This window comes from Chaetura pelagica, unplaced genomic scaffold (assembly GCF_000747805.2).
Source record: "Chaetura pelagica isolate M959 unplaced genomic scaffold, ChaPel_1.0 scaffold17, whole genome shotgun sequence".
Classification (NCBI taxonomy): domain Eukaryota; kingdom Metazoa; phylum Chordata; class Aves; order Apodiformes; family Apodidae; genus Chaetura; species Chaetura pelagica.
In genome coordinates, this window is record NW_009970726.1 from 11,759,555 (window position 1) to 11,775,924 (window position 16,370).

Sequence of the window (16,370 nt, forward strand, 5' to 3'; positions counted from 1 at the left end):
CCTGCTGAGATAATCTTTGTGAACAGATTTCCTTTCCTATTAAGTTATATTCATGGAGCATGTTTTTTTCCCCCTCAGCAGAATGAGTGAACTATAGTTCCTTTAGCTGTCTGTCTGCTATTATCTCCTGGTCACTTCCCACATGCCATGAAAATGTGATTTAGTGACTACATAATACATGTAGGTAGATTTTGGCTCTTTTGTGATTTGCAGCTCTTGAGAATATTGTGCTGTTTATCACCATGGGAAATATCAAAGCAGCACCAGAAAGACTTTAAAACTGAGCTCATAAGGTCATTCTTTGTTCTTATCAATGGAGAAAACAGCTTGATTCATGTAAGAATATTGCTTTAAAGCCAAAGCCTTTTCTGACTATGCAGACCAAAAGCATTGTGCCAGAGCAAATTTATTCTAGGCAGTGAGAGCCTCAGAACAGTGTAAGTTACTTGAAGACTCAGTGAGTCTCTAGCATGGCACCCATCTACTTGAGGTGTCATTTCCCTCCATCTCAAAACATTCTCCAGAGTCTCAAGGGAACAGAAGAGTTGTTGGCTCTTTAAATGTGCTTCAGTTCCATCTATTTCAGAGGATAGTGGTAGGTGAGGAAAGTGATTTCCTTAGTGTTTTAAAGATACATCCTCATCCTTGTTGATCAGAATGTTGTTGTTGGTTGTTTTGTTGTTTTGTTTGGGGTGTTTTTTTTTTTGTTTTGTTTGTTTTTTCCCCCCCCCCGAGGGTATGTGCTAAACAATTTCTGAAAGCTTGGTGCTTCACACAGCATAAGGCAGGTATGATGAAAACTGAATTACACACTCTCCTAGCGCTTACTCCCACAGTTTCCACAATCTTTATACCTGACCTTGGCCTGGTCATTCATCTTCTGCATACTGGTTTTGTACAAAATAAGTAATCTTCCCTCATTCTGAGATTGAAGGCCATGCATATATACCCTCCTGTATCTCCAGGTTTGCCTGCTGAAGAAGTTACTCCCTACAGCACCTTCTCTTGAGGGGAGGAGGGGCTGGTCACTGCATCTTTTCTGGGCTGCCCCTACAAGTTTGCTGACTGAAAGCTGTTGGCTGAGTTTTAATGTAATTACTTTTTTGTAGTCACTGACATCAATGTCCTTTCAGTCACTGCTGGCTGGTGATACTCAGTAAAAGAGATCTGTAGTTATTTTAAGCTAACTTAGGCTGTTTTGACTGAGACAAATTAGGAAGTAACCATGTGAGTAGTTTTGCAAGGTTATGTCTGTAGTTCCTCTTCTCCCAGAAAAAAAGCAGCAGCTGAAAGTGGTAACCTCGGCTGTAAAAACTAGAATAGGGAGGAGAAGTATTCACTGACTTTAATCATTAATGTCTTATAGTTCATTGGAAGGAAGGAATGGGTACTAAAAGTTATTATTTAGATAAATGATCTAGAAGACAAGCATAAAAAAGACAGATACTCTGGGTGAAAGCAGAAACCCATTTCCCCAATCCATTAGCATTTTTAGTTTTAAACTATAAGGAGATTATCTAATGCATGACACAGGGATGACTGAAAAAATGTAATCAGATGACTTTCATGTTATTAAAAGGAAGAGGTAGGTTGCAACTAAAATGAGCTTTTAAATTAGTCCTTTGTGTACATCACAGTTAAAAAAAACACAATTATAAATCAGAGTAGCATCATTGATCAAAGTCCCACATTATGGCACTATGCATTTCCTATATGAAATTTATATGATCAAAATTGCCTTGCCAAGAAATGTAAGTCACTATGGGACACTTAACTGTATGCTAAAGACTGACCTTAACTAAGGAACACTTGTATTATGTTGTCATTTATAAGGTAGTTTTAATCAAAACCGCAAATAGTTAACAAGAGACATTCCTTTTCCCTCTGCTTTTTCTCCTTTGTTAATTGCTTAGCTTTAACATACTGAAAGTAATTCTATTATTCCCTGAAGATCAGTTTTATTTTTCATAACTATTTCTTTAATTCTGACAAGGCAACTTTCAAAAAGAATACTTAGAACTAGGATTGACACCCCAGAATAAATAGCTATGAATGCTTGAATTCAACAAATAAATCCTCTAAAATTAAGTTACTGCTACTTTGCTAAAATCACCTTTTACCTGTTTATGTACCTGTAAAAAATGAAAACATTGGCAAGAATATGCATTGTTCCACTGACAATGGAGCAACTGCACCAGTAGTAGTGTGCAGTATTACTGCTCATCCCAGTGCTAACCCTTTTTTTTATACACAGTGTAAGGTAATTGTTTTCAGGGACAATTAATTTCCAGCAGCTTTTTCTAGCTCAGTGGGGTGCTCCTAGCAATTAACAAAAGTCTCTCTGCGTTTTCCCTGAGGCTTTGTTGAACATGCAAAATATGATGTGCATCTGAGCCAAATCCAGGGAAATGTTTGGAGGACTTTCCAGACTGACAGCAAGCTTTGGATCTGGTAACTTGTAGTATAAAAATGATATCAATGTACATGTGTTGGTTGCCATTCCTTATCTTAATTTCGGTTTCTGTAATTCATCATGTTATTGTGTGTAATACTGTATTCATTTCATATACAGTTCCTGTTCAGGAACAAGACCTACCTGACAGTAACCAGAGAGCAGCAGTAGACTATGGATGCTACATCTCTAGTTGTTCTAGACCGTTTTCTCAAAGTACTTTGAAACTGCAACACTGATTTAACCCTGACAGACAAGATGCAGTTGTTCTCCCTCACTTTAAACAGACATCTACAGCAGAGCCAGTCACCCTGCTGTCTGTGTATAGTCAAATGGAGAGAAATAGTCACTTTTAGACAAAAAAATTAATCTAATTCATCTTAGGCTTCTGCTTCAGGAGAAGATGGACAATGCCTTAGACTCCATTAACCTAAGGACAGGGAGCCTTGAATGACCAGTTTAGGCACCTCCATTGCAGATACCAGATGCATATGAGCTTGAATAAACTCATGTTTGCACAGTTTGTGCCTGGTACATATTTGACACTAGAAACCACCCTAACTTAAACCTGCTACCATCCCTTTCAAGCAATCACTGTCTTTCAAGACTGCAGTTTTGCAGCTACTTTTGAACTATCTCAATCTGCCATGCACTTGTTCAGGTAACGCATTTCCTCATCCTTCTTCATGTTAACACCAGGATTTGTGGCATAATCAACCAAATCCAAGCGTTGATTGGAATGAAACTAATAAGATTTTCAATTGGTCTGAATTTATTTTCTGATACAGCGATAGAAAGAGGTAGTTAGCAATGGAAAGAGAACTGCTCCTTTCAGTGGCAGCACAGACTACAGTCACCCTACATGAAACTACACCATTAGCAGATTACAAAAATTACTGGGTCAGTGTAGCCTGCTTGTAGGACAGTTATTTCCCATGCTATGTTAAAGGAGACTTGATTACTCTAACAACTACATCTGGTCCTTCTCTTGCCCAATCTGTATTCATTTGCACCTGTGCTCAGTATGAAATACATTTTGAAATACAGATGAAAACAAAACAATTACAAAAACCTGTTTTGTTTTATTACCTTGTTTATCATGAGAAGGTTTGTCTTTTTTTTGCTCCTCTGAATAATTTTGCAAAAAATAGCATACCAGCAAGTAAACTAACATTAAGAACAAAGCTCTTCACAACTGGATGTGCATGTGTGTGCCTGGGGAGCTGGCTGGTTTTGCACAGCTTGAATTTTCTCTTTCTCAGTGGAAACCTCCTCCTTGCTTGTTGGTGGCAAAGGTAAGTTATCTGGTTTTAGGACAACCCATATTTGTCTGGATGCATTTCCAGAGTTGGGGTGTTAATCGTACTGCAGCCCCTCCCTGTACATAATAATGGGAAAACACACACTTAAAATGATGTACATATTAGTACCACTTTGAATATTGTTATTAGAGAAATCAACTGAAGAGACAGCTTTATTCTTCATCTTATCATTGCAGTTGTAGATTCTTAACTGCAGGTGCCATTTCTCTTTAAGTGTTTAAATAAATCCTCACAATATGGGGCCCTCCTCCCTGATGGGGGACTCCAGTAGCACCATAAGAATAAATAATGGTGCCCTTGCTTCTAAGCCATGCCAAGATGTTCCTAGCTCTTTAATTAATCCTGAGTCCTGTATGTGTTTTCAGTTCTAAGACCTATATCCCATGTGGTGATACTGCTGCTTGATCTTAAGGTCTGCAGGTGAAAGAATAAGCTTGAAAGGAAGAGAAGGACCATGTATATACATTTTTTTTTTTTTTTCAGTAGATATGATAATTAAATGTGTAGTAATACATCGCAGTGACAATGATATGACCTGTCTACAGATGAGCTGCCTATTCACAGGACTCATTTCCTCCTTTGGCACTCACAGAAGTAGAACCACACAGGCTGTGTGACCCTAATGCTGCTTTGTAAACTGATCACAGCTTCTTTCCATTTCCATTTCAGCATTGAAAGAAACTTGATCTAATGTGTTTGGACACAAGACCGAAGACCAGATGCAAATGAGTTCCTGACATAGTAACATCCTCTTTGTAGCCTTGAGCAAGTAACTTAATCTTTGAATTTTCAAGCTTCAAATTTTGTTGTGCAAAATAATTACAAAGATGTTCTGGTGTTAACCTGAGCCATGTTAGCAAGTGGGAGAAATGTTTAGATGTTCTTTGTAAAGGATGGTGAAGAGGAAGGGTGCTGGGCAAGGAGTGTTATTAGAGATACATCCAAGCAGCGAAGTTCAGACACTGAAGCTAACCTAGGTGTTCCCAAAGATGAAAGAACACTGGGATTTAGGGCTCAATATGACCTTTTTTTTTTTTTTTTTTTTTATAATACATAGTTCATAGAAGCAAGTAGTTGACCTGTTCTGCTAGAGGATCATCTAGTTCCAACCTCCTTGCCATGGGCAGGGACACCTCCTATTAGACCAGGTTGCTCAAATCCCCATCCAGTCTGGCCTTGAACACTTCCAGTGTTGCACTACCCTCATAGTAAAGAATTTCTTCCTAATGTCTAGGAAGACATTATCTAAATGTCCTAAATCTACCCTCTTCCAAATTAAAACCATTACTAGTTGTCCTATCACTCCATGCCCTTGTAAAAAGTCCCTCTCCAGCTTCCCTGTAGTCCCCTCAGGTACTGGAAGGTGCTCTAAGGGCTCCCTGGAGCCTCTTCTTCTCCAGGCTGAACAACCCCATACGGTTTTTCTTCTATAACTTTCACATGCCCAAGTTCAATTGCTTTTTCCCATCAGCAGAAAAGGTCATTCTCATTAGGAGACAAATAACACAAATTGGATCCATCCAATTTGCATATTTGAATATGCAAATTGTACACGTCTCATTTTTCTTCCCAAGTTCTGAACTCTGACTCAAATGGAATTTATTCTACTCTAAGCTGAAAGTGAACTTCTATACAATAAAGATGATTGGGTGTCACAGGGCATCTGACATAATTTATCCAGTTGTGATTCTAGATATTTGGTGGCAGACAGAAAGCCTGGGGCTGGATTTCACAAGAATAATAAATTAGAATTCAGCCTAGATACTGACCAGTTTTTGTGTAGAAACAGAGGTGATTAAGCAAAATTATTAGACCTGTTCAAGGCCAATACAAAAAAATGTTTTAAAGACCAGTATTTAAGATTGATGTTACCAGCAGCCCCTTGATGCAGACTGGGAATGTAGCCATGGAACAATCCCAACCTTCAGCAATGAGGAAACAGAGATTCAAGGTCACTTGGAAGCTGAGATGCTTTATATAGCACATTTCAATGCTTGCTTACATTCTGGGCTGACCAGAGGTTTCTGTAGTACCAAGAACTGTCCTTTTATTAGGTAGCCACTAGGAGTGAGTATCAGATGAGAACAATTTTGCCATCATTATCTGTGATGGACAATACACTATTATTCTGCAATAGAATTTAAAAGCATTGTCACATTGTATTCTTTAGTAACTAGGTTGAATAAGAGTGTGATCCAGTATTACTCTCCAGTTCCTTCAAAAATAATTAGGTACTAAAAATTGTAATACATCAAAATTTAATTACATTAAAAGTGCTTACTAATGTTTTGTTATTACTCTGTTTCATATTGGCATCTGCATGCCATCCATTAATTTATTTCAGTAAAAACTATAGGTCACATTGTGAAGTTCTTGATTTATGTCTATGTAGTCAGAACTCCCATTTTTTTTCCCAGGGCATGGATTCAGTGAAGACATTGATTTGGGGTACATGGCTTTGTGCATACAGTAATGCATCTAACAGAGGAAGGGAACTAAGATAATGCTTTATTTTATGTATATTTCAAATTTGTATATAATATTTTTTTCAGTTTATAATACTTAAACTCATTAGTTCTTGTATTTAATTCAAGCAGCCATTTAAATATTTACTCCATGGTAAAAGAAAAAGTTTACTTGGGGCACAGACTTCAATGCTCTTCTTAAGTAAATAAAATATAAACTGCATAATAAATTATAAACTGAAGAGACACTCCAACAGTAATTAAACTATATTTTTCTTTTATATACATACTCACACATTCATATGAAAGAAGACTATAAGCTGCTTCTTCTTTGTCAAACCCAGAATTTTCAGAAAAGTCAATAGACAGTGATTTTATATAAAAAAAAGGTAATACAAATGCCTTGATTAAAATTAACTCAGCATACAAATTAGTTTATTTTGGCTCATGTAAAGAAATTCTATAGAGGACACTATGTAATGCTGTCTTCCACATCAGCTTATTTTAATACTGTGGCAAGGTGACTGTATTTCAGGCCACTTAAAATGTAAATAAATATAAGCACACAAACATACGAATAGATATATAAATACACAGACACACATTATGTAGAAGTAAGCATACCATATAGAAATGAATTTAACTCTTTGAAAATGCATGCTTTAAAATTTATTGTAGGAGAGAATCTTAAAAAAAATTCTTCCAAAGATGCAATAATCTTGTCTCCCTGACATTGTACAGGAGTATTTTTATTCCCTAACATAGGGCAGAAAGAACTGTCTGAAAATTATTGTCTATAGTTATTTATTGACTCATTAATCCTTTATGAGGGTGGTGTGTGTGCAGAGCAAAAAGACAATATAGTTTCTCACATCTTCTATTACTCTCAGTCCTGAAGTGGCATCAACCAGACAGAAGAACATATTTGTGATTGCTTTGAGTGTGCAGTGTAGCTCACAAGCACTTCCCTATGTAACAGGGGTGGTTGGAGTAGCTCCTTCTGCTCAGCTGGATCATTCCTTCTGTTATGGGGTCAGAGAATTAATTATGATTAAATTTTAAATTTTTGCTAGGGTATTTTCCCAGGTCTGTCTGACCATGTATTGCCGTGGCAATATTGCTGAAGTGGTAGTGGTAGTGCTGAGAACCAATGGTGCAAGAACAAAGCCTGACAGGATCAGTGCTACAGCCTGAGAGGTACTTGCTCAGGTACTTTTATGAAGTGCTAAAATGAAATCCTCACTTGGGTTTTTCAGCAGCTCTGCGGAGGTTACTAGCCTGTAGTAATATAAAAATCAATTATATGTGGGAAACTTGGAGTTGTACAGTGTCTGCTGCAGGATTACTTCACAAGTGCCAAATTATGTGATACATTTTATAACATGAACAGATGAAATAGTTTTTTATTCAGTTATTCTATAAGGTTCTTGAGGCCACAGAAAAGGAATTTGAGACTTTCTTCAGAGCTTTTTGACAGGAAAGCTGGTGTTCCCTCAAATCTGTCACGACTCCAGTGCATGACCAAAAAATATGAACGGTAGAAGGGTATACCAGAAGATCCAGTGGTGGGGATGTAAGACAGAGGAAGGGAAGGAGTATTGCTGGTGTTTCAACCATTAGAAAATTATATCTCACTAAGGTGCTGCTAGGGTTTCACTGTGGTGTGTGAGGTGAAGAGAACTTGCAAAGGTTCTGAAATGCAACTTGAAGGCAGTGATACAGACAAACCTTCTCTGCTGTTCCTGTTTTAAAAACAGGAGACTCATGCCTTTCCTATGTGTAGGGTTCAGCTGCCGGTGGGAGAGTTTGGGATGACTTTGTCCAGGCTGTGCATGAGATTTACTGAGAGAATGGCAAATAGACATGCCAGGAGGAGTGACATTGTCATGAAGAACTTTTGACCCTGCTTCCACACCAATAGTTGGAGGACAGGAAAGCCTGGGGTGAGCAAGACGGTGGCATTGCACAGACATGGTGCTGAACCCACATCAGCGGGGGACAATGACAGGGTTTACCTCTATAGTTGACCTATCCTGGATTCAGGTGGCTCTGTGAATCCTGCAATCTAAGAAGCAGTGTCAGATATCAGGCTGGCAAGAGGCTTTCAGGTATCAATGCTATTTGACTAGCCACTCCAGGCAGAAGATAGGGCAGAGAGAGCATCTGCAACATTTTTTATATAGTTTAAAATCCCCAGTTTTATGAAAACAGGGGAAAGAGACATGTCAGGGCATGATAGCAGGATGCCTGATGCCCATACCTCACGACTCTTAAACTGTGATATTGGACTTTTTTGTATCAAGGATGTAGAGTGGCATCATCAGAACTGAATGCCTGGAACAGCAGGTCCCTCATGTAGAATTGTGGTACCTATAGAGATGTATACTGAGGAATGACACTTAGTAATCGTTTAGTTTTAGGTAGTCCTGTGAGGAGCTGGGAGTGGGACTTTATGATCCCTATGGATCCCTTTCAACTTGAGATACTCCATGTGACACACCACATGTAAAATAGGGTCAAATATCATATATCTGCCTGGTAGCATAGACATATATGGAACATTCAGCATGGAGTCTCTCTGCAGTTGCAGTCACTGGCAGGGTGATTCTAATTATACTAATGTGTGGCTCAAAGGACCTAAAAGTAGGAAAAAGAAATAATTTTAAAGAGTTGGATGAATCACAACTTATTCCCTGTTTTGTCCTCCCACCTTCAAGACAGTATGAAATCTCTGAAGTCATCCATTCAGCCTGGAGAAGAGAAGGCTCTAGGGACATCTTACAAAAGCCTTCCAATATCTGAAGGGGGCCTACTGGAAAGTTGGGGAGGGGCTTTGTACAAGGGCATGGAGGGATAGGACAATTGGTAATGGTTTTAATTTGGAAGAGGGTAGATTTAGGTTAGACATTAGGAAGAAATTAATTACTCTGAGGGTGGTGAGACACTAGCACAGGTTGCCCAGGGAAGTTGTGGCTGCTCCATCCCTGGAAGTGTTCAGGGCCAGGTTGGATGGGGCTTGGAGCAACCTGATCTTGTGGGAAGTGTCCCTGCCCATGCAGGGGGGTTGGAACTAGATGATCTTTAAGGTCCCTTCCAACCCAAACCATTCTATGTTTTTATGATTCAAGTACCCAAATATTTATATATATACCCAAATGTTTAAAGTCAATAAAGATGGTTTTTGCTTTGAGGGCCAGAGGACTATATATCATTCCAGGGGTTCAGGATCTTGCCATATTTTTGTTAGTTGGAGGTGTAATTATTGTAATGTAATATTTGCTTGAGAAAGGAAGTTAAACTCTCAGGAACAAATTAGCTAATTTCACATTACTGACATGATTTTTGTTAAAAGGCCTGCTAGATGTGAGTCCAGTTTCTGAAGGTAATTATTGTCTTATGTGATAATCTGTTCTCGTGATGTCAGCATTTTCTGATAGGCCACTGGTGGAATGGATGACTGCTGTATGTTCTGTGGATAGAATACTGATCATTGGACCTCTATTTAGAGTGTAGTCCTTGGTGGGATAACTGTGTAAAGTTCTGTTGGTCAGACTTGTCAGTTGTAGTGGCCCTTTTTGGCCTTCCAGCCTTTTGATGCTAGCAATGAGCTTCTACGGCAAAGGGAAAGTTTAGCATGGAAAGTGGCAGATGTTGTAAAAGTGAATTTTGTATATGACTGGTGCATGAAGGAATACCTGCTGAAATTTATTTTCAATGTCCTTGAACAACATTGAAATCTCCAGATGAGGTGATGCCTGTGGAGCAAACCTATTCATTTTGCTAATGAGACAGAGGAGGAAGATAAAGATTTTTAAAATGCCTGGCATCGTATTTTATTAGTCACCCAATATAATTATTGACAGGGATCGAGGATGTTAAGTTCCAGAAAAGGACTACTTATTATCTTAACACTCCCGAGATGCATTAAACACATTTGAATTTAATTAGAAAGGAGTATCCATGATTTAAGAATAAATCTTGCCCCTATTCATTTTAGAAATTAAGATGATTTATTTCCCTTAAAATTTCTAGCATTTTGGATAAAAGTCCTTCATAAAAGGTGCATGGCTTACTTTCAAAGACTAAATTTATACAATGTGATTTTGTAAACCAGACTGAGAAAAGGTTGCAATTTAGTACTGGTTAGATTTTTTAAATGCTTTCTGTGTGGTATTTAACAGTACAGTCATCTTAGTCTTGATGAGTCAGATACTGAATTTAAAAGAGAAAAATAAAATTATTTAACCAATACCATAAATGTGTTTGGTTTTTTTTATTGCTTAAAGATTTCGCAGTGCAACCCATCTTCTTCAAAAACTGTACTATTTCGTTTCTCAAAAATATGAAACTAACAAAAAATAACTTGAGGATAGTTTAAATTGAGCACAGATGGTCCAGCAGATTAATAATTTCATTTTTATGCTTTTTTAAGGACAAGGAGTACAGACACGTTAAGTAGTCAGGAACTGATAATAGGGGTACATATTTGCATTTTCATCATTTATAATCCAGCTAATGCATGGTCACGTGTTTTAGAATCAATAGTAAATTGGCAGACTAAGATGTCTAATGAAAGATGTTGAATGGCCCACAAATCAAAGAAGAATATTCAAAAAGGGCAAAGGAACAATGAAAGGTAAACAATCAGCAAAACTCACAGAGAAAGCACAGACGTAGTGATGGGTCAGACTCCATAGCCTCTGCAGCACGTTGTGTAGGTGTCAGGCTCTGCAACAAACCAAAGTGGAGCAGGGGCTGGAGTTGTTTTACAGAGTACTAGGTAAGCACTCCAGGAATGTGCTTCATGGCACTTACACTGACTGAAGGGAAAGCACTGGGGCAAAGAAGCAGTTGTTCTACAAGAACCGAAAAGTTATTTGTGGCACTTTGGTTTCAGAGACATATGCTGATGCTGTTATTCAACCAGCTGTAAAACAACATTAAAGCTTCCAGTGATTATTTGCTAACACAAAAAATATTTGCTTCACTCTCAAATAACTCTTTTGGAACCCATTATAATTTTGCTATGGAACCAGCCCATGACACGGGCAAGCTCATATTCCATATGGGCAAACATGACACTCACAACCAGTAAAATAACTATTATATATACTTAGTATGTATACCCAAATATGAGAAAAACAGATCCCTGAAAATTACCTTTCCTTTCCTTTCTCATTTCTAACCAAATTTAAGCTGCAGTGAGGTGGGTTTGTTGTTGTTTTGTTGGTTTGTTTTTTTTTTGTGTTTGATTTTGAGGAGTGTTTTGAATCCTCACACTGGGACCTGAAAGACACAGGAAAGGCCAATGGAAACAGTATGAGCCTTCAGTCACTTCATGCTGCCTTGATAAGGAACTGAAACTGTTCTAGCTCTGTGATATGACTTAATGCTTCTGTTGCCTAACAACACCATGCTCCTGCAGAGCTTATGCCTCTATAAACTCTGCATGGCTCTTCTCACTCTAGGTACCCTTCAGTGAAGCAAACTGAAGGACTAGAAGGCATTTTATTCATCACTGAACCCAGTTCCTTGGTTATTGAAAGCAATCTCACTAAACTTTTTGTAAATGGATTAAGCTCTAAGTTAAAAATAGTGGAGATATTTTACTCAAATATTAATTTCAAAAGCTTGTTCAAAACTGTATTCGATGACACAATTTTTCTTCTGTTTTTGGCTGCATAGATTAATCTATATATTGATGAACATATATATATATACACATATATACATATTTACATATTTTACACACACACACACATATATATCAAATTGAGCACATATGTATGTAGGTCGATACCAAACTAGTTTACATCCATTTTTTGGTGCCAATATTCCCATTTTTTATTCAAATTGATTTCCCTTGGCTCATTCAAAACAATTAAATATGTATTATGTCATAATATAGCATTTAGCTGGGAAATTAGTGATACTGGATCAACAAAATGAAGATAGAGGCTGGAAGTATTTTGAACAAAACCAAAGCTTTTTTATTTTAAAAAAGCAAACAAATAGAAAACATAACTAAGGTATGAATAGAAATGAAATGCCAGTCAGCAATATTTCAAGGGGAATCCAGATCCAAGACTGATTGATATGTTTTTCTTATAATACAATTCTTGCTGTGCTTTAGCTTACCAAATATAAGACATTGGAATGACCACACCATAAATAATCTTAATGTGCATAACATTTATTTTATTCCATTATCAACTTATTTTAACTTCTTAGTCTTTTTTTCCTCTTCCATAATTTTCCCCTTCCATAATTCCCAAACAGTGTTGGGTATCATGTGGTTTGTGTTTACCTTAAGTTCTCTTTAAAATCAGTGGTCACACTCATCAACATACTGAATTGGGCTTCAGGCTTCAATCTGGCAAATTCTTAGGCAATATGTAATCCTGTAAGTAGTCATATTAACTGAGAGAATAACTTTATATTTTCTGTTTAGTCCAAGCTGCATTTAGCTGAATGATGACTGGAAAAGAAGACATCATCTATTCAAATGGTGCTAGATAAATTTAGATGTAAAGACATGGTGCCAATTTCACATTTACAGTTAAAGAGAGTGATCTAAAATCCATTGATGAATTCTGTGGGAACCTTCCCAGTGAAATGGTTCCAATTTAAGCAACTTCAGCTTTAGCCAATTCAACTAATTTTATTAGCTTGAATATCCCAACATTTTTTTCAGGAGAATCTTAGCGTTAACCCTGTGCACATAAAACCCTCCTTGGGGATTCAGGATACCAGACACTTACTGGGTTATCTTGAGGCTGAAAAACTGTTCTTTTAAAACTAGGCTGAAAAGGAATAAACTGAGCAAAATCTATTCAGTCCTCTCAACTTCTATGCTGAGGTGTTAGGCACCACAAAAAGTGAGTTTAATAGAAGTCTGGTTTTCATTACTCCTTTTTTTCTGAGTATATCTGTACATTACCAGCTTGAGAAAAATGTTCTGTTTACACCTAAATCATGTATAGTTTATACCTAGACCAAGCTCATTAGGATTACAGAGCAGGTTCTAAGAATTGCTGAGGCAGTCCCTCCAGCACTGTCTTTGTTACCTCTAAAGTATGGATGAAAAACACCTAGAGATCTTCTAACCCTGGTCTGGTGCAAGGTACCTCAGGCTTATTTTTTGATGTTTTCTTTTGGTATGCTGCAAAAGACTACTTTCTTAATCCCCTCAAAAACCAATGAGTTCATCAGTCAGCCTTCCTGTCAGTTTGCAAGAGCTGCCTCTCTAGATTGCATTTCTTTTGATATAAATAGATTTTGCTGTGGTGGCTACCATGACCTTCCTTTGTGATGTAGACACCTTGGAACTGAGCAATAACTTCTGCCCAAGAAAGGACTGAAGATATTTCTTGCCTCCTCTTCATTCTTTTTAGCAAATATAAATTTGTATCATGTTTCTGATGATTCATTGGCTAAAAATGGAAGAAAGAACTTGCCAGTCCATAGTATGAGACAAATTATCATCTGTATCTCCTGCTCAGGTGTACTTCAAATTCAATAGATTAAAAAGAAAACCTACAGCCCGAGTGGAAGCAGAAGGTTCAGTTCTGGTAAATCTGACATTTATTTCTGTAACAGCTAAAAAAGTCCAGCTTGTTTTCCTTCCAGCCTTCTATTTCAGAGCAGTGAAATGTCTATGTCTATTACTATGTCTGCACATAAAGTTAGAAATGTATGAAATCCTTGATGCCTACATCCAGCTCTCAGACCTCAATGAAATAAACTTAGTTTCAGATTAAATGATCTGTTTCAGAGTCAATGAGCTGTGGGTGAATCATTTCTCAGGTAGCTCAGGAACTAAATCTCACCTCAGGCCTAGATTCCTAAGCAACTGGCAGTAGGTGTTGGTATTTACTGGCAGAGATTCCTTAAGATCCTATAGATTGCCCTGCCTTAAGCAGTTCTCTTGACACCTAACTATGTCTTTCACTGTGTCTTCTTCCCCAAACTACTTCACTCTTCCATCTGCTTCTTGTGGGTCATCCTTGCTGCCTGGATCAACTTGCTGTTTAACTGTGACCTCGACTCCAACCGTGCTACTCCTTTGTCTTGGTATTAAAACGTATATTTTAACGTACTGATTCCTGGCTTAATCTCTGTTCCCATTTTTCCCCTTTGACTGGACCTTCTGGTCTCCCCAGTTCTTAGCTCTGGTTTGCTTTGGCAGCAACACTCTTTGTTTTTCACACCTTGGTAATAATACCATTGCAGTTTATTGCAAAGGTCTTTATATGGGATGGTGGAAGTTGGGAACCTTTCTGTAAAAATGTTAAGTGTGACACTTTGCAATAACAGGGTTTCTCTTGGAAACACAATTTCTATAGACAGCTCTGAGAGAATTCAGTTTCTCCCAAACAGTTGTTTACTTTATCCAGCTGTGTTTGTTGTTATAACAAATGATAGTACTTCTAGCTATAAACCTCATCTTCAGTTATACTGTTCTTTCTGGACCGTGTCTGGAGAGGGGAACAGCACTAGCCACTCTCACAAGCAAGTCTCATGGAAAGTTTCTCCTGGCAGCTATGCATGCTTTCAGCACTTTAAGCACCTAAAGAAGAAAAAGTGGTTGAAGATAAGTGAGAATACTTGAAGGAAAAAAACAAATTAGTAATAATTTTGTCTGTCAGACACAATCTAGTGCCGTGCAGGGAGTAGCTGTAAAGTAGGACAGCTTTGCCCAAGAAGCATCTCAAAAGATTTTGTGTTCCTTGCTGCTTCAAGGCTGCTTTTAATGGTCCCCTCTTGTACCTACAGCCCCAGTAAATACCTAGAAATTCTTCCCTAAGGAGTGGACTTCAGGAGGAGAAAGGGTGAGGGTATTTCTGACCTCTCATACCCATGGTGTGATTCTTCATGCAAATACCTCATCTGTATCTTCATAAATATCAAAAGGCCAGGAGTGAAACAGTGGCCATCCTAAAGCTGAAGGAAGTTCTGCATCCATTTAGATCTACAAAATATACATTAGACAGTCAAAGATTACTTTTCTAACTCTAAATTTTAATAAGTACTTCATCATCTGCTTTTAACCAAGAAAATGGGCCAGAGGCTGGCAAATTAATATAATCTGAATTACAATTGGCGTGGATAAATTGTATTATGTATAATAGATGTAAATAGGGAGAAAGTGATGAACCTTATTTTTGAAACTTCATTGGAATAATGTTACATATTTGGATGGAAACGCGTGTTTGATTTGCTAAATCACCATCTATAATTTACAGTGTGTCCTAAATGAATAGGTTTTTTGTTTATATTTAGACAACTGATCTACTTGCAAACTCAGATACAAAGAGAACTGCCTGTGTGAATAGAGGGCACCACTGGGAGATCATGCCTTTGTACTGCAGCCCTTGGCCAAAACCCAACACAGCAATTTATCTATAAAAATCACTTGAAGATGCAGAGCTGCTCCAGACAAGTGGAGCACAAGTTTTAAGTACAATCTTTCATAAATTCTGATGCAATTACAATTGATTGAATTCAAGGAGGATCAACTAGGTCAGAACACTCCTAGGCTCCCTCATGTTGCCCAAGTTCACAGAATCATTTTGGTTGGAAGAGACCTTTATGACCATCAAGTCCAGTCCATGACCCAGCACACTGCGAAGTCCAGCACTAAACCATGTCCCTCAGCATCACATCTACACGTCTTTCAAACACCTCCAGAGATGTGGACACCACCACTTCCCTGGGCAGCCTGTTGCAGTGCCTGACAACCCTTTCAGTGAAGACATTTTTCCTGATAACCAGTCTAAACCTCCCCTGGCACAACTCGAGGCCATTTCCTTGTCCTGTCACTTGTTTTCGGGGAGAACAGGCCAACCCTCACCTCGTTCCAACCTCCCTTCGGGTAGCAGTAGAGAGCAGTAAGGTCTCATTCAGTGACAGTGCCTGGGGACCATAACCCCTGTCCTCACCCATCTCTTGAGAGTTCTTCGTGGCCAGGCCTGGGGGAACCTCGCAGGTGGCCCCTGCTCTGGTGACCCCTCTCACCGGGAAGGGGCTTCAGGCCCGGGCCAGGCCCTTCCCGGCCACTGCCTGCTCCCCTGTCCCTCCGGTCCCTCCCCCCCGCTCCTCCCCACACCCCCCGCGTCCCCCCCGCCCCCC

At 38.5% G+C, this 16,370-nt stretch overlaps 1 protein-coding gene across 1 annotated transcript in view; it reads right to left on the reverse strand.

The window, feature by feature from the left end:
- The window catches only part of NOM1 (nucleolar protein with MIF4G domain 1), a 33,938-nt gene extending 17,754 nt beyond the window's left edge, over positions 1 to 16,184 (reverse strand). Inside the window, exon 1 of the mRNA XM_010007051.1 lies at positions 16,093 to 16,184. Coding sequence (XP_010005353.1) covers positions 16,093 to 16,184 — 92 coding nt within the window. The remainder of the gene's footprint in view (positions 1 to 16,092) is intronic.
- Positions 16,185 to 16,370: the final 186 nt, after the last annotated feature.